The sequence below is a fragment of the Heterocephalus glaber genome, unplaced genomic scaffold (genome assembly GCF_053883595.1).
Source record: "Heterocephalus glaber isolate CG9 unplaced genomic scaffold, H.glaber_assembly_v1.0 deba00001572, whole genome shotgun sequence".
Lineage (NCBI taxonomy): Eukaryota > Metazoa > Chordata > Mammalia > Rodentia > Bathyergidae > Heterocephalus > Heterocephalus glaber.
In genome coordinates, this window is record NW_028258357.1 from 2,095,605 (window position 1) to 2,121,407 (window position 25,803).

General features: G+C 36.5%; 2 protein-coding genes across 3 annotated transcripts in view; both read left to right on the forward strand.

The window, feature by feature from the left end:
- The window catches only part of Mettl25 (methyltransferase like 25), a 244,640-nt gene that overhangs the window by 153,303 nt on the left and 65,534 nt on the right, over window positions 1–25,803 (forward strand). For both annotated transcript variants that reach the window (XM_087192796.1, XM_087192799.1), the window contains 2 exons: window positions 15,610–15,689; window positions 22,995–23,030. In XM_087192796.1, coding sequence (XP_087048922.1) covers window positions 15,610–15,682 — 73 coding nt within the window. In that variant the 3' untranslated portion in view covers window positions 15,683–15,689; window positions 22,995–23,030. The remainder of the gene's footprint in view (window positions 1–15,609; window positions 15,690–22,994; window positions 23,031–25,803) is intronic.
- Window positions 15,631–25,803, forward strand: part of Tmtc2 (transmembrane O-mannosyltransferase targeting cadherins 2) — a 531,775-nt gene continuing 521,602 nt past the window's right edge. The window contains exon 1 of the mRNA XM_087192795.1: window positions 15,631–15,689. The gene's annotated coding sequence lies outside the window, so the exon portion shown is untranslated. The remainder of the gene's footprint in view (window positions 15,690–25,803) is intronic.

Here is a 25,803-nt window from a genome sequence, read left to right on the forward strand (position 1 = left end):
CCATGTGACTCAGGACCTCGGTAGGGCATGCACAGACCTGCCTGTCTGCAGCGGGCTGATTCAGCATGTTCTCTGCAACTGGGGACCTGGGTAGGGCGTGTGCAGACCTGCCTGTCTGCAGCAGGCTGATTTAGCTTGTTCCGTGAGACTCAGGACCTCCGTCGGGCATGGGCAAGATTACACTTTTTAATCACCAGCTGCAACGCTTTTTCTTTTTTTTTCTATTTTGTTTTTTATTTAATATTTATGTTTTCCCCCATTAACTTTATTGGTACATTTTAGTTATAAAATACAGTTACATTCATCATTGGGATCTTGTACCATTACATGACTATCTTGGTTCTTATTTTTTTCCCCTTCCCCTGCCTTCCCTTCACCCCCTCCACCCTTCCCTATTTGCAAAGACTTTGTTTCCATTTTTTTCCTCTTCTCATATTTTTTCTTTTCCCTTTTTTCCTTTCCCCTACTTCTCCCACTTCCCCTGCTCCTTTAGACCTTTTCTTCCTGTTACACAATATCAGTTATACATTTTTTAAATTATAATATGAAGATCTAGGAGACATTACCACAGATTTTACAGAATTTAAAAGAATATAGAAGGCATATTACAAAAAATCTGTTTTGAAATAAATTTGACAACTTCTAAGAAGTACCTTGGAAGACAAATTAATGAAACTAACTCTGCAGGGAATATAAAATTTGAATAGCACCTATTAAAGAAAGTATATTCCTAGCTTGAAAACCTACCTATATGACAACAGCAGGCTCATATACATTTTAAATGATAAATTATATCAAATAAAGCAGAAAAAGGAAGGAACACTTCTCCCCTCATTTTAGGAACACAACATTGTGCTAATCCTAAAACTGGATAAAGATAATAGAAGAAAATGTATGAACATAGATAGAAATTTGTTTAATAAAGCAAACTATTAGAAGTCAGATCTGGCAGGATGTAGAAAGTGGTTTTGTTATAGGGATGGCAGTGTTGGTTCAGCATTGGAAGATACACCCCCAAAGTCATAATTTTAATAGAGGAAAGGAAAAAGCCATATGATCCTGTCACTAGTTGGAGAAAAAGTAATGGACTAAATTCTACAGCTGTTCATGGTAAAAGCTATCAGGAGACTAGAAGTAGAACAGAACCTTCTCAACAGATTAAAGACAGGAACTCCATACTTCCAGCGAGAATGCCTTATATGAATGGAGAAGATACAATGCTTTCTCCTTAAGGTGGGGAACAAGGGCAGATATGCTTACTCTTTATCTGTCCATTAAACTTTGAAACCCAGGCCCCACCAAAATAGCCTGGCAATAAAATGACACAATTAGGATAGGATTGGCAAGGTAGAAGCCAAATCTTTATATGTAGATGAAATGATCATCTACAGAGAAAATACTAAGAAATCTCTAGGAGACCCTAGAAATTATACTTGAATTTAGCAGGATTAGAAAACACAAGGTATATATAAAAATTCAGGTCTGTGTATACTTGCTATAAATGAAGAATTGGATACTGAAATTTAAAAGTTATGTAAGAGTACAAAGGACCTAGAAAAGTTGAAAAAAAAACAAACAAAAAAACCAAAAGCAGTGTTGGAAGACGTTTAGTACCTAATTTTAAGACTTCTTCTAAAGCTACAGTAATCAAGGCAATATTGGTGTAAGGAAAGACATATAGATCATTTGAATAAAACAGAGAATCTAGAAATAGAACCACACATATATGGTCCACTGAGTTATGAAAGATTTTTTAACATTAACATTTTATAGAATATAAACTCAATTCAAGAGCCGAGAAAGAGATAGTGTTTTCAGCAAATGGCACTAGAACACCTGGTGTCCGTATATAAAAAACTAACTTCAGCTCTTTATTTCCATACATGAAATTAACTTGAAGGGATCTATGAACCTAAATAAGAAAGCCTAAAAGTATAAAACTTCAAGAAGAAATTATAAGGGAAAATATTTGTGAATTCAGGGTAGGCAAGAACTACTAGGATACAAAAAACATGATGTATAAAAGAAAAAAATTGATAAATGAGATTCCATCAAAATTTAGAACTTTAAATGACATCATTAAAATGAAAAGTAGTCCTTAAACAGACCATATTTACAATGCATATAACCTATGACCAGAATATATAAAGAATTCTTAGAGCTCATTAATAGAAAACTCAATTAAAATGTAGACATAAGAAGATGATAAATAGCCAGTATAGCAGAAAGAAAGGTGTGCAACTCTAGAATCAGAAAAATACTAATCAGTACAATAACAAGACTGAATTATACACTCATTTGGGAGATGAAGTTAAAAGTTTTAAAAGCCTTGTCATGACTTTTTCTTTCTGTTGGATTCTCCCCTTTTGCGTTTAATTTGTCATGCCCAGTGGATTCATTCTGCTGGGTTTCCTGGGGTTGTGATCCTCATTGTCTTTCCCTAGGGTATTTTCTAAAATTTTTTGGAGTGCAGGTTTGGTATTCATGAAGTTCCTGAGGTGCTCTGTATCATGAAAGTATCTTATTTCTCCACCCATTTTGAAAGATAGTTTTGCAGGGTACATCAATCTGTGTTGGAGGCTGTTTTCCTTTAGGGCTTGAAATACATCACTCCAAGCTCTTCTTGCCTTGATGGTTTGCATTGAGAAGTCTGCTGTGATTCTGATGGGCTTTCCTTTGTAGGTGATTTGTTTCTTTTCTCTCACTGCTTGTAGAATTTTGTTCTTCTGTTGAATTTCTGGAATCCTATTATATGCCTATGTGTAGATTTTTTTTGATTAAGGCTAGCTGGAGTCCTATATGCCTCACTTATCTGTATGGCAAGCTCTTTTCCCCTCCTTGGGAATTTTTCTGCCATCACTTCTGTGAACAGTTTTTTTATGTCATCTGCACTTTCTCCTGCTTCTTCATTGACTCCAATCAGTCTTATGTTATTCTTCTTTGCATCATCTAGCAGCTGCTGGATTGATTTCTCCTGTTTCCTTACAATTTTAAAGCAATTTTTCTTTTCCTGGTCACTAATTGCAATCTTATCTTCTATATGTGAAATTCTATCCTCACATTGGTTCATTCTGCTGCTTAGACTTTCGATGGAGGTTTTAATCTCCTGGCAATCTGTTTGTATCTGTTTTACGGATTCCATTTATTTCCTATGTTGGCATTCCATCATTTTCCTCAGCTCCTCTATTTTTTTTATCTATGTCCTCTCTAGATTTATTAATCATGTCTTTCACCATGAACACAATCTTTGCTGTTATCTGAGTAATTATTTCTGATTTCATTTTTCCCAGATCCTCTTTTGTTGCCAGTTCAGAGAGTCCAGGTGGTTGAGTATCAGGCTGTTCTATCTGGTTTTCCTTTGGGGTTGCTGTAGGTGATCTGGAAGTCTGTTTATGAGGCTTGTTTATGTGTCTTCTCATGTCCACGGGGGGGGGGGTGCTTCTTGCACCTGCACATCTCGCCTTCTCTGCCCTAGTAGCCTGGTATGGTGGCGGGGGAGCTCCCTTCCAGGTGCTGGGACCGGCTGAGCTTCTCAGCCCTAGGAGCCTGGGATGGTGGCAGGGAGCTTTCTTCCAGGTGCTGGGACCAGTCAGCTTCTCCCAACACTCCTTTTCTTTATCTTTGCACAATTTGTAGTCTAGAGCTGGTACTGTTGTTCTCTAATGCCATGATTTAGATATAAAACACCTGCACTTTCAAGACAAATGTCCTCAGCTTATCTTTATTGAGAGAGAAAAAGTTATACTCATTTAATTCACAGAACTGAACTCCTTCAACAGAAATAAGGTCCTGATGTTACCTGGGGTTGAGTCATAAGGAAACTGACAACTGGCAGACATATTCCCTGTGGACTATGTATGCAACTTCAGGTAACTGATGGCAGACCTGTAGGGGAGCCTGCCCTGTGTGCTTCCACATGCAGTCACTCCCATCTCAGGCAGGGACTTGGTGCTGGCTTGTGCACACAGTCCTGTCACAGCTGGTCACAGAGGTGCTTTTCTGATGGCTTCCATTTGTGAAAACCTTGCCATGGGAAGTGGTGCTGATGCAGAGGTGGAAGAGGGGCATTTATGCTGCCAGGGGCATAGCCTGTCTTGGACCTACTCCACACATTTTTCTGTAGGAATCCGTGTCCATTGAATCAGTATATCCCAATCCTGAATTTTGAGGTTTAACCATATCAAAATGGTTTTTGGCACAAGTCTCCACTTGCATTTCAAATGTTCTACCATTATCTTTTGTCACTGAGACCCTGTGAGTTTCCTATTGATTCCTCTAGCCTCACAAGAAAACTAAAAATTTTCTGGGATATCTTTCTCCAGTAGAAGTTTGCTACATGGGTCAAGATCAATCCTCAGCCCCTATGAAAAATAAAAAAAATAGCAATCAACAATTTCTACCTTATTTCAGAGCACTTCTTTCCTTGGAATTTTTGTTCATGCTATTCCCTTACTTTCCAGAATCTTTAAAAACACTTCTTTTTTAAAAAAAATTATAATTACTACATATGTAAAGTCCATAATGTTCACATACCTTGGAGTATATGTACATAACCCATCTTAATACCTTTTTTCGTCCACTTTCCCTCCCCCTCCCTTCATCTCTTATTTTCCTTCCCATTTGAGAAAGATCTATTTCTCTACTTCCTGTTATCTATCTTTTATTTTGCTCATTATTTATACTTCAAGTTTCTTATATAAGAGAAACCATGCAATATTTAAGCTGTGCGTCTGATTTATTTTACTTAACATCATATCAAGTTGCATCAATTTTCCTACAAATTATCAAGTTTATCCTTCTTTATGGCAGAGTAGTACTCCATTGGGGGTAAATATCAAATTTTCTTTATCCATTCCAATATGCTCTTTTTCTCATTGTTGCAATAAAAGTGTCAGCCTGCTGAGGCTACCCTGCTTTAAAGTAGGATTATTAATTTTACTTCAACATGCTGACATGTCCACTGTATTTTATCAATGCCTGTGTTCTGTATAGCAAAAGGAAAAATCTCTCATAGTATAGTCTCTTTAGTAAAGGGATTAGAACTCAGTATAATATTGTGTTCTGTTGAGACTAAAAACAAGAATAACCATTCTCATTGGTTTATATTTGAAGATGCCACAGAGGCATAAATTTTTTTAAAAAGCATACAAAAACAAAAGTTGAAAGTTTTCTATTTGTAAATCATCTTTTGTATCACAATGTTAAGGAGAGGAATCCATAAATTAGAATTCTATGCACATATATAGGTATTTATACAATGATACCTTGGTTCATGAACACTTTTGTTTGTGAACCAAATTGGTTCACAAACAAAAATTTTTGGCAAAATTTTGTTTTTGTTTGCAAACTACGTCAATGTTTTGTTTTTGTTTGCAAACTACGTCAATGTTTTGTTTTTGTTTGCAAACAACCACAGCCATCTTTCCACACAAGCACACATGTAGCATCTTTTCCAAAATTATGGAACAAATTAAGCTCATTAATGGAGTTATCACTGTACACACACACACACACACACACACACACACACACTCCTACTTAAACAAAACTAGTTGAATACATTTTTATTAGTAAGATCTTTTTAGTAACTCACCAGTATCATTTCTGTCCTTTTAAATGTCAAATACCAAGGTTATCAACTAAAGAAAGATGTAAGTACATTAACTATGTTTATAGATTTCCATTTACCCACCCATATACACACATACCATCTGCACATATATGCACAAAAGGTGCTTAATGGCATTGAATTTTATCAGCCTGCTTACTGTATTGTTGGATACTTTAAGGGCACAAATTGTTTTATCTAAATATACTTTTATGTAAACGTACTTTTTTTCTAAATGTACTTTTAATTTTGAAATAATTTTAGACTTACAGAAAGTTTTCAGAAATAGTTTCTGTATGCCTCACCTGAGTTTCCTCTAATGTTACACCTTACATTCCCAATAGTGGGTTTGTCAAAACTAAGAAAGCAACATTGGTATATTACCATTAACTTAACTCCACACTATTCAGATTTCAGTAGTGTTCCACTAATATCTTTTTTCTATATCATGATCTAATCCAGGACACCAGATTTTATTTAATGTTTTGTGATGTTTTTTAAACTGATGTTTTGTAAAGTTCCACAGTTGTTAATTCATTATCTTGCTTTTGCTTCTATGTAAACATTTAATGCTACAGTTTTCATTGGAGAATTGACGTTGAGTGCCAAAGTGCCATGTTTTTCACACTCCAAACTCCTAGGCAGACCTCTGAAGACAGCTAGTTCCTTATTTATGACACTGTATATTAAAGTAACTGAAAATATTCAAAATAAGGCTTACTTTGTGCAGAGTCCATGAACTTAAACCAGAACACATAAATGTCAAATTTGAGCAATAAATTTTGATTCATTTTGAAATTCCACTTAAGGCACCATTTTTCTGAATAAATGCTCATGGAAAATTATTATTTTATTTTAAAAACCCAATTCCTATGGGATCTGAAAGTTCTTAGGTAGATTTTTAGTAAAATGTCTGAAAAAATCTAAATACATTTTCAGATTGTCAAAATGATGAATGTTTTTTAATTATTTCATTATAATGATTTATCACTCAAGATTACAGTACTCCAAACCTTACTTTTTACACTTGAAATGAACAACCATTTTTGTTTTGTTTTTTCTTGTGTACTCTGGAAGCTCTTTCAAATTTTTGTAAAATAAAATCTTTTATTCTGGGGCCATTCATGAATGTGTAGGATTCATTATATTTAATGAAATAAGCATTATATGATTGAAGATTAAATAAGGGAATGGATTATGGTTCCATTAAAAACACTATGACATGCCTGGAAAAGCTATGAAAATGTGCTTTTCAGTTAAAGAAAACCACTTACCAATACTGCCAATCCCAGTAAAGATGTTCTAATGTAAAGCAGACATGTCTTATAACAAACATGAGGAGGGCATCAGTTTAACTATCTTCCAGGTAGGATACCAACTTTTAAAAGTAACTTTGGAACTCTGACCAGCTAAAGATGACTGCAAAGCTTGGCAGCAGTTCAAGAGGGGAGCCATGATTCTGGTTAAAAGTCTGGGCCTAGGGAGCCATATGGAAAGCCTTGGAATTAAGATGATTTCCACCTAAAGAGGAAATTGCTAAAGCATGGGTCATATACTAGTGGCCAGTGGTCTTGTGTTGCTTGGACTGGACAGTAAGTTTTCTTTGCTTGTTTTAAATATTTGAATTAATTGTTAAACTCTTAAGCGTTAGGAGATTACACTACAAAAATCTACACTGCTCTCATTTCTACATGTGACTAACAAAGCAGAGATAAGTACACACCCTTTTTTCACTACACATGCCCTCCCCAACTGCACACTCTCCAGCACACCCGACAGCTGCCTGTCAGTACTGAGATGGGAAGATAAGGTATGGCTAAAACTAGCTGGCAAGGAGGCTTGACAAGATCCTAGGACACAGACACAGAACAATTCTCAGAACCCTTTGTGGGGATTTCTCACCTCAAGCAGGGCTTTTTTGTTTCTTTGTTTGGTTTTGTTTTTGGTACCTGGGATCGAACTCAGGGCCTTATGCTTGGGAGGCAGGCACTGTGCTACTGAGCTAAATCCCCAGCCCTCCAGCAGGTTTTTTTTTTCATTTTCATTTTGTTTATTTGTATTTATTTGCAGTACATAATGATTACAATGATTACATTCATCATGGGGAATTGGTACATATACATAAAGGATTGAATTCTTTTTTCATCTTCTTCCCGTTCCCTCCCACCCCTCCCTCTATCTCTTGGTCCCCTTTCCTTTTGAAAAATATCTTGGTTCTTATTTTTTCCTCCTTCCCCTGCCCTCCCTTCACCCCCTCTGCCCCTTCCTATTTACAAAGACTTTGTTTCCATTTTTTTTCATTTTCTCATATTCCATTCTCTTCTTTCCTTTCCCCTACCCCTCCTACTTTCCTTTTCCCTTTACCCTTTTTCTTACTATCTCACATTATCTCTTTTACCTTTTAGTCCTTATTGACACTTTCAGTTTTTCACACCAGAGAAACTATTCGATATTTACACATGTGTCCTATTTATTTCACTTAAGAGTATCACCTCAATGTGCATCCATTTAGCTATAAATGTCTCTAATTTCTCATTCTTTATGCCTGAGTAGTACTCCATTTTATAGAAAAATCACATTTACTATATCCAGTCTCTAGTTGATGGGCAATTGGGCTGTTTCCAAGTTTTAGCTATCACAAACTGTGCTGCTATGAACATGGGTGCACATATATCGCTGTGGTATGATTTTGCTAGGTGAACCTAGACACAATGCCAGCATGGGGAATATGAAAAAGAGACAAATGCCTTTAAGCACTTGTTGTCAAGCCTCTTTATGATAGACCAGTCTACGCTGTAGGGTGTTTTGTTTTGTTTTGGGTTTTCCTCCCTTTTTACTTGGCCCAAAATTTGCTCTGCAGACCCTATTTTTGCCTTAACCCTTCTGGGATTTTTTCCCCTACATTTAGTAAATGTGAAACTTAGCCACCATTTATGCTTGTTTCATTGAATTCTTTGTCTGGAACAGAAAGGAGCTAGAAATCTCTAAAAAGAAACTCCATACCTTAATAATATCTACCAGCTACCAATTATCATCACTCATTATGCAGCCATGTTTTATGATGAGAAAACAACTATGTTCTTGGCACTATCAAAAGTAGGTAAGAAAATCGTAACTGAGACCTATAGATATTTGACCATGTATCTATCCTAAGTTATCATAATGTTTGTCAGAGGGTGACATCCTACACAATACTAATCGAAAAGGGCAAGGCTAAAAGCACCACAATGCCTGATTTCAAATTATACTACAAAGCCATAGTGACAAAAACAGCATGTTACTGGCACAAAAACTGACCTATAGACCAACGGAACTGAATAGAGGACAAAGAAGCAAACCCATGCAACTACAGCCGTCTAATTCTGGACAAAGAAGCCAAAAACATACCTTGGAGAATAGACGCTGTCTTTTATAAGTGGTGCTGGGAAACCTAGATATCCATTCATAGGAAATTGAAACCAAATCCCTATTTCTCACCATGTATAAAAATTAATTCAAAATTGTCTTACTTTTCTCCTTACTGAGACAAATATGCAACGCCCAAAGTTAAAGGAGAAAAAGTTTATTGTAGCTCAGTTTGTAGAGATTTCAGTTTGTAGTTGGCTGGCTCCAAGGCATGGTGGCATGGCAAAGGAGAAATAGGTGATGGCAGACAAAGGCAAAAAGGCAGCAATCAATGGAGTAGCAAAGCAGCAAGCCACTACAGCAGCTCTCTTTTTGTCCCTTATATTCAATCCAGGCTACACAACCTTAGGGCAAGTAGAACTCACACCTAGGGTGGCCCTTCCCATTATCCACACCCAGAAAGAACTATGCCAAATCAAACAATCAGTGGACAAATTTAGCAATCTCAGCACCACACACTTAGTCCCAGCATCATACACTCTAGATCCAGCCACCTCTAGAAAGCCCCAGCTATGATGGTATGAGGCTTTTGGGGGACATCTAGACACAAGCCATAACAAAAATGGATCAAATATCTAGGTATAAGATGTGAAACTTTGAAACTGCTAAAAAAAAAATAGGAGAAACACTTGAAGCAATAGATACAGGCAAAGACTTCCTGAATAGAACTCTAATAATATGGAAATAATAGCAAGAATCAAAATATGGGATTACATCAAATTAAAAGTTTCTACACAGCAAAAGAAACAACAGAATGAATAGACAACCTACAGAATGGGAGAAAATCTTTGTCAACTTATCTGCTAACAAGATTACTATCTAGAAATATAAAGAACTCAAAAAAACTGAACACCAAAAAATCAAATAGCCAAATCAATAAATGGACAACTGAATTGGACAGATACTTCTCAAGAGAATTACTAATGCCAATGATTATATGAAAAGAATATTAAACATCTTTAACCACTGGGGAAGTACAAATCCAAACTACATTGAGATTCCATCTCACTTTGGTCAGAATGGCTGTCATCAAGAATATAAAAAGCAATAAATGCTGGCAAGGATGTGGGAAAAATGACCCCTTCTACACTGCTACTGGGACTGTAAAGTAGTGCAGCCAGCATGGAAATCAGTATGGAGGTTCCTTAAAAAACTGAAAATGAACCCATGTGTGGTGGTGCATGCTTGTAATTCCAGCACTTGAGAGGTTGAGGCAGGAGGATCACCCTTGAGGCTAGAATGGGCTACATAGTGAGTTCAAAACCAGCCTGAACTACATAGTAATACCCTGCCTCAGAAAACCAAAAATATCTAAAAACTAAAAATAGAACCACCATTTAATCCAGATATACAATTCCTTGGTATATACACAAAGCAATTAAAGTCAACATACTGTACAGATATCTGCATATCTATATTCATTGTAGCACAATTCACAATAGCCAAAATATGGAAGCAACCCACCTACCTATCAACTGATGAATCAATATAGAAAAATGTGGTTATATGCACAATGGAGTATTGTTCAGCCATACATAAGAACAAAGTGTGGTCATTTGCAGGGAAATGGATGGATCTGGAGACCATCATGAAGAACAAAATAAGCCAGACCCAGGATGCAGATATTGCTTAATAGGGGATACTCTTATTAAACAAGAGGAAGAGGATAAGAGGGAAGGAAAGAGGTATAAGGGCAGATAATAGGGAGATGGATATGAGCAAAATATACTCATTCAACTCACCCAGAATAATAGTGTGAAACTAAGAAGCAGGGAAAACTAAGGGGATGATGGGAGAGTGAAAATGGTCAAAGTATTTTATATGCACATACAAATATGCCACAGTGAAACCCATTAAACTATGTAACCAATAAAAGAAAGACTGGGATAAAATAAATTAGGATCATGACCTTAAGATATTAGATCAAGACCTTTAGGAGCAGGCAAACATTTTCTGTAAACAATCAGATTGTTAATATTTTGTTTTGTGGGTACATGGTCTCCATGACAAGTACTTACTTAAGCCGTTGCATTATACCCAGAGGCACAGAAAGTATGGGCTATATGGGCATAGCTGTGCTCCAGTAGCACTTCTTGTCCAATTCAGTTGTCCATTTATTGATTTGGCTATTTGATTTTTTGGTGTTAAGCTTTTTTGAGTTCTTTATATTTCTAGATAGTAATCTTGTTACCAGTACAATGAAACTTGAATGGCATAGACTGTCACCAAATGTTCTTCTTTCTTTGAATTTTTAAATCTTTTTTTTTTTCTTGGTACTGGGGATCAAACTCAGGACCTTGCGCTTGTGAGGCAGGTGTGGTGCCACTGAGCTAAATCCCTGGCCCTTTAAATCATTTTTAAAATATAAAAACTATTCATAAGTGATTTATCATGTTTACAACAACTGAGCTCTGGGCCATAAAACACAGGAGGTGAATTCCACTTGGGAATGTTTTGCTACCTGAGCCCTACTCCAAACCTACCAAATGAAATCTTGTGGGTGGTGGAGCAGTGGAATCAGTACTTTGAAAATGCACATGATCCTCACCCGTGTGGCTGTAGGGACCACACTTTGAGAAACTACCCAGGGCCTTTAAGTGAGTATGGAGACCTGTGTTCCTCTTCCAGGTTCTAGAAACGATTTAAGAAGATTAAGTATAAAAAGTATCACAATGCAAAAGTGAATGTGATCGATTGTGACCTATATTACTTGCATTTATGTTTTATATCCTTTTATTATTATTTAAATCTCCTGCCAAAAAAAGTCATAATTTTCTTCTACTCTGTTCAAGGGATGTGGTAGCACCTTCAAATTACCATAAAATAGCTACATAGTAAAGAAATCTGTTTTCATGTTTTTGTCAATTTAAATATCTGTAAATGTTTATTGGCACATATTTTGTGGTGACCAAAATTTAAAATAAAATCTGAAAACAACCAAAATGTTCCGATAAACAAATTCTGGTGCATAATTACTTAAAACATGATACTGCTTTCAAATTCTGATGTTCCTATGTAAGGAATGAGTTTAAGCTACGTGCACTGACTAGGAAGATGGATGTCCATCACATATCAATAACAACATAAAGCAAGATGCAAAATAATGTGCACAATATTTAAATAAGGAAGTACAATGATGATATTGGTTACTTCAGGGAGGTAAGACTGAAAATGGAGGGAAAAGATTATTTAACTTTTTCTTTAAACATATTATTATTGTTTGACTTTTTCTGGGAATAACTTTAAAATAGGAACATTTTAAAATGCAAATTGGAAAACAACCTTAAATAGCCTTCTTAGTCTATTTGGTACAAGAATCCATTTCCCAGATAAGAAATAGAAGTCTGCCTCTGAGACTCAGAACAGGGAAAGTGGAACGATTTAATTTATAATGTGAATCTGGCTGCAAAAATCACATAATCATCATCTTTCTTTTCTAACTCCAGTCAGCAGTTCAAGAGAGTCTTTGAAGTGGAATTACATTTATATAAATCACATCTAAAGTCAGGTAGAACTCTGACTTTGAATATGCCCCTGCTTTGACTAAAAAAGCCAGAAAGAGGCAATCCATTATACCTTCCTGGTCTTTATTTTGAATACACAATATAATTTTAATAGGCAGGCTATGGTTTGTTCCATTACAGAAAGTTTCCTGGAAAAGTAATCCATTTAAATAATTGCTAATTATATAGCTCCTGTTAGATTTCTACTTTGCCCTAGTATTTTTTTTCAGCTACAGATTTTGAAAGAATTATGGAGAGCACCATTACCAAATGCTCATCTAAATTATTCTGTCTCATTTGGGAAAAACTATCATTTCCATGTAATCACATTAGATGCTTTCTCAAGTAAAGAGAGAAAAATAGATGAATCTAATAAATCTATGTAGTGGTCCACAATTGAATATGCTCAAGTTCAAAGTGAAAATTTCAAGACATAAAGGGGATCTTCAAACTCTAATTGCAATTTATCCCTTTGTTCATACTGCATTTATTGAGAGTTTAATCTGTCAGGACCTGTGCTAGTAAATTTACATGTGCTACTCCCAAAACAATCAGTTCATCCTCTTTTAGCTCATTATGAAAAAAAAAATTGAGAAAAGTTAGGTAACCTGTAGCAGCCACACACTCATAAATTCATAAGCAATGGTTTAGGTCCTTGTGTAATTCTTTTTTTTACTTTTTATTGTACTGGTACATTTTAGAAATGCATAATGATAAGATTCATCCATAAAGAATTTGTACCTGTACATAATGTATCTTGCTTCTTTTTCCCCATTCCCCTCCCCTCTTTTTAACCCCTTTCCCTATCTATTTACAACAACCTTGTTTCCATTTTTTTTCTTGTCCCTTCTTTCCTTTCCCACTCCCCCCTTCCTTTGTGTCCCTTCTCTTTGCATCATCTAGCAGCTGGTGGATTGATTTCTCATGTTCCCTTATAATTTTGAAGCAATTTTTCTTTTCCTGGTCATTAATTGCAATCTTATCTTCTATATCTGAAATTCTGTCCTCACATTGGCTCATTCTGCTGTGTAGACTTTCAATGGAGTTTTTCATGTTCTGGAAATCTATTTGCATCTGTTTTATGGATTCCATTTGTTTCCTATGTTGGGATTCCATCATGTTCCTGAGCTCCTCTCTAGATTTATTAATCATGTCTTGCACTAGGGGCACAATTTCTCCTGTTATCTGAGAAATTATTTCTGATTCCATTTTTTCCAGATCCCCTGCCAGTTCATTGCCAGTTCAGTGAGTCCAGGTGGTTGAGTATCAGAGTTTTCCATTTCATTTCCCTTTGGGGTTGCTGTACGTGATCTGGAAGTCTGGTTTTGAGACTTATTTACGTGTTTTCTCATTTCAACTGGTGGGGCGGGGGGTGCTGTTGGCACCTGCATGGATTACCTCCTCTGAGCTGGGAGAGGTGGGACAGTGGCCAGGAGCAGCGGTATGGATGGTGGCCTAAAAGCCTTTTCCTGTGGGCTGGGAGCAGTGGGAGGGATGGTGGCTGGGAAGCCCCTTCCTCTGGTTCAGGAGCAGTGGGATGGCAGCTCAGAAGCCCCTACCTCTGGGCCGGGAGTGGTGGGAAGGATGGTGGCCTGGAAGCCCCTTCCTCTGGGCCAGGAGCAGCGGGACAGAAGGTGGCCCAAAAGCCCTATCCTCTGGGCTGGGAGCAGCGGGAGGGATGGTGGCTGGGAAGCCCCTTCCTCTGGACCAGGAGCAGTGGGATGGCTGCTCAGAAGCCCCTACCTCTGGGCCAGGAGCAGCGGGACTCAGTACCTTGGTCTGGTGGTCTGGTGTCCTCTGCATCTTTGTAGTGTGGAACCAGGTGGCTGTACAGAGGAGTGGGGGTGGGGGTCCAGTGGATTGTTGCCGGGGCGCAGGCTGATTTGGCATGTTCCACGCAACTGGTGACCTGGGTAGGGCATGCGCAGACCTGCCTGTCTGCAGCGGGCTGATTCGGTGTGTTCCACGCGACCTGTTTCCCTTCTCATTTGAACATTTTCTTCCTATTTCACAATATCTGTTATACATTTTGGTCCTTATTTTCAGTTTCAGTTTCTTACCAGAGAAACCCTGAGATATTTACACATGTGTGTCCAATTTATTTCCCTTAAGAGTACAATCTCAAAGTGCATCCATTTAGCTAGAAATATCTCAAGCCTATCCTTCCTTATTGCAGAGTAGTACACCATTGATAAAAAAAATTTTTTTTCTTTATCCACTCATCAGTTGATGGGCATTTGAGATTTAGCTATTACAAGATTTAGCTATTACATACTGTGCCACTATAAACACAGGTGGGTATATATTGCTGTGGTATGATGCTTTTAATTATTTGGGGAAGATATCAAGAAGGGGAATAGCTGGGAATGGAACCTCTAGTTTTAGTTTTTTAAGGAATATCCACACTGATTTCCACAGTGGTTGAACCAGTCTACACTCCCCAGCAACAGTGGAGCAGGGTTCCTTTATCCCCACAGCCCCACCAGCATTTGTTATTGGTTGATTTCTTGTTAATAGACATTCTCTCTGGAGTGAGATGGAATCTCAGTGTTATTCTAATTTGCGTCTCTTGAATGATGCTGAACATTTTTTCATATATTTATTTTCCACTTCTATTTCTTCATCTGAGAAGTGTCTATTCATTTCAGGTGCCCATTGAGTCTTTAAATTTGGGGCATCTGATTTTTTTTTTTTTTTTGAGTTCTTTATAGATTCTAGATAGTAGACCTTTGTCTGAGGAACAGCTGGAAAAATTTTTTCCCACACTGTGGGTTCTCTCTTAACTCTGTTGCTGGTTTCTTTTGCTGTGCAAGTGCTTTTTAATAACATGAGCCCAGTTGTTGATTCTTTGTGGTATTTCCTATTCGATCAGGGTTTAGTTCATAGCGTCTTTGCCTACACCGGTGTCTTCAAGAGTTGTACCTATTTTATCTTCCATCAGACTGAGTGATTTTGTTTTAATATTTAGATCTTTAATCCATTTCAGTTTTTTAGTGCATGATGAAAGATATGGATCTAGTTTTATTTTCAGCATGTGGAAAGCCAGTTTTTCCAGCACCACTTATTAACAAGGCTATCTTTCTTCCATTGCAGGTTTTTGACTCTTGTTGAAGATTGGGTGGCTCTGTTTGGTGTTGTTTCTGCATCTTCTAATCTGTTCCATTGATCCTCAGGTATGTGTTTTTGCCAGTATCGTGCTGTTTTTATCACAGTAGCTTTGTAGTATAATTTCAAGTCCGCGATTGTGAGGCCCGCTGCCTTGCCTTTGTTGCTGAGAATTGCTTTTTCTATTTCTTCTGGTTCCAACTGAATTTAAAAATTTTTTTTTCTAATTCTATGAGATGTGCTACTGATATTTTGATTGGGATTGCATAAAATTTGTATAACAACTTTAGAAGTATGGCCACTTTTACTATATTGGTTCTTTCAAGCCAAGAACAAGAGATATCATTACATTTTCTGATATCCTCTTTGATTTCCTTTTTATTCTACTATAGTTTTCAATGTAAAGGTCTTTTACTTCCTTCATTAGATTGACTTCTATGTATTTCTTTTTTTTTTTTTTTTTTTGGATTTTATTGTGAAAGGTGTCATTTTCTTAATTTTTTTCTCAGTGAGTTTATTATTTGTGTACAGGAATGCTATTCATTATTGAGTGTTGACTTTGTATCCAGCTATGTTACTGAATTTGGTTATTAAATCTAGAAGTCTTTTGGTGGAGTTTTTGGGGTCTTCTATGTAGAGTATTATGTCATCTGCAAATAATGATACTTTAACTTCTTCCTTTCCTATCCTTATTCCTTTTATTTCTTTCTTTTGATAATTGCTCTGGCTAATGTTTCCAGAAATATATTGGATAAGAGTGGCGACACTGGACCTCCTTGTCTTGTTCCTGATTTAAAATGAAAGCTTTGAGTTTTTGACCATTTATATCATGGCTGGCTGTTGGTTTGCCATAGATGGCTTCTATCAGATTGAGATAAAAACCATCTATTCCAATTTTCTGTAGGGTTTTTATCATGAATGGGTGTTGGACTTTGTCAAATGCTTTTTCTGCATCTATTGAGGTGATCATATGGTTTTTGTCCTTAGCTATGTTAATATGGTGTATTACATTTATTGATTTGCATATGTTGAACCATCTCTGCATCCCTGATCAAGATGTATAATTTTCTTGATGATTTGTTTCATTCTGTTTGCCAGTATGTTCCTGAGTATTTTTGCATCTGTGTTCATTAGAGAGATTGGCCCATAGTTCTCTTTTTTGGTTGGATCCTTCTCTGGTTTGGGTATTAGGTTAATGCCTGCTTCCAGGAGTGAATTTGGGAGTATTGCTTCCCTTTCAATTTCATTAAAGAGTTTGAGAATTAGTGGCATTAAGTCTTCTCTAAATTTCTTGTAGAATTCAATATTGAATCCATCAAGGCCTAGGCTTTTCTTTGCTGGTAGGTTTTTAATTACATCTTCAAATTCATTGATTGATATAGGTTCGTTTAGAATTTTTATATCTTCTTGATTCATCTTTGGTAATTCATATGTATCTAGGAGTCTGTCCATTTCTTCTGTGTTTTCCATCTTATTAGAGTACAGGTTCTCAAAGTAGTTGTATTGATGATCTTCTCGATTTCTACAAGATCTGTTGTGATTTCACCATTTTCATTCCTAAATGCACAGATTCAAGTCTTTTCTTTCCTTTTTTTGGATAAGGTTGGCTAAGGGTTTGTCAATTTTTTTAAACTTTCAAAGAACCAACTCTCTGATTCACTGATTCTTTGTATTGTTTTCTTAGTCTCAGATGCATTAATTTCTCCTCTGATCTTTATAATTTCCTCCCTTGTGTGAGCTTTGGGCTTGACTTGCTCTTCATTTTCTAGAAGCTTGAGGTTCAACATCAGGTTGTTTGACTAGTGTTCATGGATCACACTTTGGATAGCAAAGTGTTTTGTCAGAGATATTTAGACTTGGCTGCACATTGAAGTCACCTGAGGGAAAGAAAACCTTTAAAAATGATGATGCCTGGGTCCCAGAACCCGGAAGGAGGCTCCCCCACTGCCATTCCATGCTCCTAGGGCAGAGAAGGTGAGCCAGTCCCAGCACCTGGAAGGAGGCTCTCCCGACGCCTTTCCATGCTTCTAGGGCAGAGAAGGTGAGCCATGTGGGCACCAGAAGCACACCCCATCCCCTCTGTGGAAATAAGAAGACACATAAACAAGCCTCAAAAACAGACTTCCAGATCACCTACAGCAACCCCAAAGGGAAATGAGATGGAGCAATCTGATACTCAGCCACCTGGACTCTCTGAACTGGCAACAAAAGAGGATCTGGGGAAAATGAAATCAGAAATAATTTCTCAGATAACAGCAAAGATTGTGCTCTTGGTGCAAGACATGATTAATAAATCTAGAGAGGACACAGATATAAAAAATAGATGATCTGAGGAACATGATGGAATCTCAACATAGGAAACAAATGGAATCCATAAAACAGATTTCCAGAAGATTAAAAACTCCATCAAAAGTCTGTGCAGCAGAACGAACCAATGTGAGGATAGAATTTCACATATAGAAGATAAGATTGCAATTAGTAACCAGGAAAAGAAAAATTGCTTTAAAATTGTAAGGGAACACGAGAAATCAATCTAGGAGCTGCTAGATGATGCAAAGAAGAATAACATAAGACTGATTGGAGTCAATGAAGAAAGAGGGGAGAGTGCATATGACATAAAAAATCTGTTCACAGAAGTGATGGCAGAAAACTTCCCAAGCAGGGGAAAAGAACTTGACATACAGATAAGTGAAGCATATAGGACTCCAGCTAGCCTTAATCAAAAAAAATCTACACATAGGCATATAATAGGATTCCAGAAATTCAACAGAAGAACAAAATTCTACAAGCAGTGAGAGAAAGGAAACAAATCACCTACAAAGGAAAGCCCATCAGAATCACAGCAGACTTCTCAATGCAAACCCTCAAGGCAAGAAGAGCTTGGAGTGATGTATTTCAAGCCCTAAAGGAAAACAGCCTCCAACCCAGATTGATGTACCCTGCAAAACTATCTTTCAAAATTGATGGAGAAATAAGATACTTTCATGATACAGAGCACCTCAGGAACTTCATGAATACCAAACCTGCACTCCAAAAAATTTTAGACAATACCCTAGGAAAAGGCAATGAGGATCACAACCCAGGAAGCCCAGCAGAATGAATTCACTGGGCATGACAAATTAAACGCAAAAGGGGAGAACCCAACAGAAAGAAAAAGTCATGATAAGGCTTTTAAAACTTTTAACTTCATCTCCCAAATGAGTGTATAATTCAGTCTTGTTATTGTACTGATTAGTATTTTTCTGATTCTAGAGTTGCACACCTTTCCTTGTGCTGTACTGGCTATTTATCATCTTCTTATGTCTGCTTTTTAATTGGGTTGCCTATTAATGAGCTGTAAGAGTTCTTTATATATTCTGGTCATAGGTTGTATGCAATGAAAATATGGTCTGTTTAAGGACAGCTTTTCATCTTAATGATGTCATTTAAAATTCTAAATTTTTTAATGGAATCTCTTCAAATTTTTTCTTTTACACATCATGTTTTTTGTATCCTAGGTAGTTCTTGCCTACTCTAAATTCATAAACATTTTCCCTTATAATCTCTTCTTAAAGTTTTATACTTTTAGGCTTTCTTATTTAGGTTCATAGATCCTTTCAAGTTATTTTTATGTATGGAAATAAAGGGTTGAGGTTAATATTTTATATATGGATACCGGGTGTTCTAGTGCTGTTTGCTGAAAACACTATCTTTTCCTTGGCTCTTGAATTGAGTTTATATTCTATAAAATGTTAATGTTAAATAATCTTTCATAACTCAGTGGACCATATATGTGTAGTTCTATTTCTAGATTCTCTGTTTGATTCAAACAATCTATATGTCTTTCCTTAAACCAAGACTGCCTTGATTACTGTAGCTTTAGAAGTCTTAAAATTAGGTACTAAATATCTTCCAACACTGTTTTTTGGGTGTTTTGTTTGTTTTCTTTTTACTTTTCTAGGTCCTTTGTACTCTTACATAACTTTTAAATTTCAATATCCAATTCTTCATTTATAGCAAGTATACATTGACTGGAATTTTTATATATACTTTGTGTTTTCTAATCCTGCTAAATTCAAGTACAAGTTCTAGGGGCTCCTAGAGATTTCTTAGTATTTTCTCTGTACATGTTCATTTCATCTACATATAAAGATTTTGCTTCTCCCTTGCCAATTCTATCCTAATTGCATCATTTTATTGCCAGACTATTTTGGTGGGGCCTAGGTTTCAAAGTTTAATGGACAGATGAAGAGTAAGCATATCTGCCCTTGTTCCCCACCTTAAGGAGAAAGCATTGTATCTTCTCCATTCATATAAGGCATTCTCACTGGAAGTATGGAGTACATGTCTTTAATCTGCTGAGAAGGTTCTGTTCTACTTCTAGTCTCCTGATAGCTTTTACCATGAGCAGCTGTAGAATTTAGCCCAATACTTTTTCTCGCACTAGTGACAGGATCATGTGGCTTTTTCCTTTCCTCTATTAAAATGATGACTTTTGGGGGTGGATCTTCCTCCCAATGCTGAACCAACACTGCCATCCCTATAACAAAACCGCTTTCTACATCCTGCCAGATCTGACTTCTAATAGTTTATTTTGTTAAACAAATTTCTATCTATGTTCATACCTTTTTCTTCTATTATCTTTTTCCACTTTTAGGATTAGCACAATATTGAGATCCTAAAATGAGGGGAGAAGTGTTCCTTTTTTTCTCTGCTTTAAATGTTTGATATAATTTATCATTTAAAATGTATATGAGCCTGTTGTCATATAGGTAGGTTTTCAAGCTAGGAATATACTTTCTTTAATAGGTGCTATTCAAATTTTATATTTTCTCCAGAGTTAGTTTCATTAATTTGTCTTCCAAGGTACTTCTTAGAAGTTGTCAAATTTATTTCAAAACAGATTTTTTGTAATATGCCTTCTATATTCTTTTAAATTCTGTAAAATCTGTGGTAATGTCTCCTAGTTCTTGATATTTTAATTTTTAAAAATGTATAATTGATATTGTATAATAAGAAGTAAAGATCTAGAGGAGCAGGGGAAGTGGGAGGGATAGGAGAAAGGAAAGAAGGAAAAAGAAAAAATATGAGAAAAGAAAAATAATGGAAACAATATCTTTGCAAATAGGGAAGGGTGGAGGGGCTGAAGGGAGGGCAGGGGAAGGGGAAAAAAAATAAGAACCAAGATACTCATGTAATGCTACAAGATCCCAATGATGTATGTAAATGTATTTTATACCTAAAATGTACCAATAAACTTAATGGGGAAAAAATAAAAATAAAAATAAAAATAAAAAATAAAAAACTAAAACATCAGGTTGTTTATCTGAGCTTCCTCTGTTTTTCTGATACGGGAATTCATTGCTCTAAACTTTCCTCATAGGACTGCTGTAATTGCATCTCATAAGTTATAGTATGTTGTATTGGGATTATCATTTAATTATAGCAACTGTCTAATTTCTTCTTTAATTTTAGCTGTGACACATTGGTTGTTCAAGAACATGTTATTTAATGTCCATGTGTTTATGAAGTTTTGTGGTTTCTTTTGCTATTTATTTTCAATTTCATTTCACTATGGTTTGATAATATGCATGGGATAATTTAAATTCTGTTCCATTTACTTAAGCATGTTCTATAAGCTAGTGTGCAGTCTATTCTGGAGAACATCTCAGTTGCAGCTGAGAAGAATATGTGTTCTGATGTTGTGCAGTGGAACATTCTGTAGATATCTACGGAGTTCATCCATTCACAAGTTTGGTTCAGTTCTGATATTTCATTTTCTATTTTTTGTCTAGTTGATCTGTCTATTTTTGACAGTGGGATAGTGAATTATAATTCAATCATAATTCCATTATAATTATATTAGTGCTTATTGAATTTTCATATCCATTAATATTTGTTTTATATAGATAGGTGCACTGGTATTTGGTGCATATATATTTATGATTGTCATCTCTTCCTCTTGTATTGTTCCCTTTACAAGGATGTAGTGACCTTCTTTGTCTCTCTTAATCAGTCTTGGTCTGTAATCCACTTTGTTTGCAATTAGAATAGCTACTTCTGCTTTTTTCCAGGTTCATATCACATGGAATATTGTTTTCTATCATTTGACTTTTCAGTCTATACATTTATTTTTTAATTCAATGTTTCTTATATTCAGCACATTGCTTCTTGATCTATTCTGCCAATCTGTTTCTTTTGATTGGTGAATTAAGACTATTAACATTGATATTATAATTCATATGTACTGATTTATCTTTGTCATGTTATCTTCCTGTTGTTGGTTTGCTTCTTTTCCCCTCTGTTTAACTGTTTCCCTTGCCTTGCCTGGTTTGTTCATGGAGTTATATCTTTATTATCTCTTTCTAGAATGTACTTCAGAACATTTTGGAGTGCTGGTTTGAAGGTCATGAATTTCCTCAGGTGTTCTTTGTCATGGAACTATCATTTCTCCATCAATTTTGAAATATAGTTTTATGGGGTACACTAGTCTGGGTTGGAGGTTGTTTTCTTTTAGAACTTGAAATACTTCACTCCAAGCTCTCCTTGACCTGAGGGTTTATGTTGAAAAGTCTGCTGTGATTCTGAAGGGATTTTCTTTATAGATGATTTGTTTCTTTTTTCTAACAGCTTTTAATATTCTCTTCTTGTGTTGAATTTCTGGAATCTTGATTAATATATGCCTTGCTGTAGATTTTTTTATCATGGCTAATTGGAGTTCTATATGCCTCAATTATCTGTATATCAAATTCTTTTTCCATGCTTGGGAAGTTTTCTATCATTACTTCTGTGAATAGGTTTTTTATGTCATTTCCACTATCTCCTGCTTTTTCACTGACTCTGATCAATCTAATGTTATTCTTCTTTGCACCATCTAGCAGTTGTTGGATTGGCTTTTCTTAGTCCCTTGCTATTTTTAAGAAATCTTTCTTTTCATGGTCACTAACCTCACTACTATCTTCTATATCTGATATTCTATCTTCACATTGGCTTATTCTAGCATGTATAGTTTCAATGGAATTTTTAATCTCCTGGATATCTGTTTGAATCCGTTTCATAGATTGAATTTCTTTCCTATGTTGGGCATTCATGGTTTCCATTGTTTTTCTAAACTCCTCTTTTTTTTTTTATCTATATCTACTGTAGAGTCACTAAGCATGTCTTTTGTTATGGTCACTTTCTCTGTAGTTATCTGAGAAATTATTTCTGATTTAATTTTTTTTAGAGTCTCATTTATCTGCTTTGTTACTTCTGCTGTTATTACTTCAGAGAGTCCAAGTGGGTGGCTTTTGAATGGTTCCATCTCATTGCCCCTGGGTTTGCCTTTGGTGAGCTGGAAGTCTGGGGTTGCATCTTGCTTCCATGTCTTCTCATTTTTGTTCTTTTTTTTTTAGTTGAACTCCTGGGTTGATGCTTATAAATTACTTATGGTAAGTAGCTTTATTGCTAGTATTTAGAACCCTTAGGAAATAATTCCTTCTCAGAGATGTCTTCCAGGTATAGCTGGCTTTGGGGTTGTAAATGTGTTGCAAGACCCTACCTCTTCAATTTACTGGGGAGGAGAAGTTACTGCTTACTTGGCTCAGACCCTGGTTCTTTGGCACTGTTATTGTTTATGACCCTTAAACAAAGTAGGTCTTGGCATACCAGGAAGAGCAACAGATTAAAACAATTATGTCACCTTGGCTAAGGTAGTACAATCAGCAATAACAATAGCATCAAACACAGCCTAGAAAGTGACAATCTGTGGTAACTATTAATTTGCCACCTTTAAGTGTATGAAATAGATTTGTGGTTATATAATAAAATCTATACCAAACCAGAAAATTGTATACAGTAAATAAGCACTCAGTATGGCAATTTTACACTCAAGGGAGAAAATTTTAAATGGGAGAGAGGAAAAATAGAGAAACTGAAGAAGAGGAAGAGATTAGAAGCAAGGCTAGAGGATACGCGATTAGAAGAACTTTGGGAAACTAGTGAAGGACACAGGAGGGAAAGAGAGAAGAAAGAAATAAAAACACAAGTGCACCAGAATAACAACAAAAATAAAATTAGAAACAATGTTCACACTCATATAAAAACAAGAATGATCAAGAGAAAACAAAACAAACTAAAAACAAAAACAAGAAAAGAAAAAAGAAGAAAGTAAGAAAAACAAGTGTTTACCTCAAAGAGTGTCTGTGCTGTCACTGGTAGACAAATTGAGCAGACAGTGTCCCCAGATCCATGTTGATTAATCCCAGCAAGCCAGCCATAGATTTACTTCAGGGTAGTGGATAATCTCAGTCAGCCTGCACCTTTAGTTCCACTGAAATTCAGGCTGGTTTCTGGCTGTGAGGCTAGGTCCCAATTTGTTCCAGACACTCCATGTGCCTCCTGCTGGCTAGAACTCTGCTCCTTGACCTCCTGTTGACTTAACTCAGCAGCCTCTCCCTGACACTGGCAGCTGCTAGATGGAGCCAGCCTGCAACTGCTCTAACTTCTGAGCTCAGTTGACCCCTCTCCAAGATGGCTACTGGCCAATCACCCACTCCTGGCATTGGCGGGGGTGGGGGGTGGGGAGGAGATCTGAACCTGAATAACTCACCAGCCACTGCGGTCCACTGTATCCACTGCTCTATTCCACTGGTGCATTTCTCCATGGAAGCCACTGGTGTTGGCAGTAGTCACTATGCATCTGCAGGTTTGAGCCACCCCTTCCACACAGTAAGTCAGGGCTCAGGAAGAAAGCACTGCTTGCCACCTCTTTCTTTCATTGATGTCTCTCTCTTCACTCTCCCCATGGGTTTCAATTCTCACTTCAGATCCTTCCTGGGTCCAGGGAATTACTTCCCTCCTTCTTCTCTTTCTCACATTTCTGTATTCCAACATCTGGACACCAAATCTTGGCTCTTTCTCTGTTATTCACCACTCCACCATCTTCCTGGAAGTCAGGTCTATGTATAAATTTAACAAACATTATTACAGCACAATGCCAGAAACTGACCTAGGTATTTGAAAAATATTAATGAAATGTTCATAATAATTCAACATATTAGGGCTGGGGATGCAGCTCAGTGGTGCCACACCTACATGACAAGTGCAAGGTCCTGAGTTCAATCCCCAGTACCAAAGGAAAAAAAATTCCACATATTAGAGCTTTTGTACATACCACTTTACAGGTGAGTTCAGATAGAAGGAGATTAGATAAATGGCAGAGCTGGAATTCAACACCAAACAGCCAGCCTTCAGAGGCCTTGCTTTGAACCACACCAGCAGAAGATTGTTTCCATCCTAAAGGCCTTGTTGTCCCACTACACTGGTCCCCCTTACAAGGGCAGACAGACAAATAAGGACAGAAAAGAATGAGTTGAGTGCTGGAGTAAACAGCAGTGGTTATAGCATTTGGAATGCTGTTATATTAAGATGTTGAAAATGCAACCTAATGCTTTCAAGGAAAAAAGAGGGGAAGAAAAGTATTATATCATGCCATGTACTGAATTGTATATTCTCTAGATTTGTGTATGGAGGCCCTATAACCCTGGGTAACCGCAGTTCCATCTAGAGTTTAAAAAAAAAAGTTTTCAGAGTAGAAGTCTTTGATTTCTTTTGTTAGGTTGATTCTTAGGTATTTCAATATTTTGGATGCCATTGGGAAAGGAATTGATTCCCTCATTTCTCTCTCAGTGAGTCTGTTTTTTGTATACAGAAAAGCTATTCATTTTTGTGTGTTGACCTTGTAACCAGCTACTTGACTGAATTTGGTTATTAAGTCTAGAAAACTTTTGGTGGAGTTCTATATAGAGTATCATGTCATCTGCAAATAATCACAATTTGACTTCTTCTTTTCCTGTATTTATTCCTTTTATTCTTTCTCTTGTCTAATTGTTGTGACTAATGTTTCCAAGACTATGTTGAACAGGAGTGGTGATAGTGGACATCCTTGTCTTGTTCCTGATTTTAGTGTGAAGGATTTCAGTTTTTGACCATTTAGTGTCATATTGGCTGTTGATTTTTCATAGGCGACTTTTATCGGATTGAGGTAGAGTCCATCTATTCCAATGTTTTGAAGGGTTTTTATCATAAATGCATGTTGGATTTTGTCAAATGCTTTTTCTGCATCTATTGAGATGATCATAAGGGTTTTGTCCTTCGTTCTATTAATATAGTGTATTACATTTATTATTTGTGTATGTTGTATGTTGAACCATCCCTGCATCC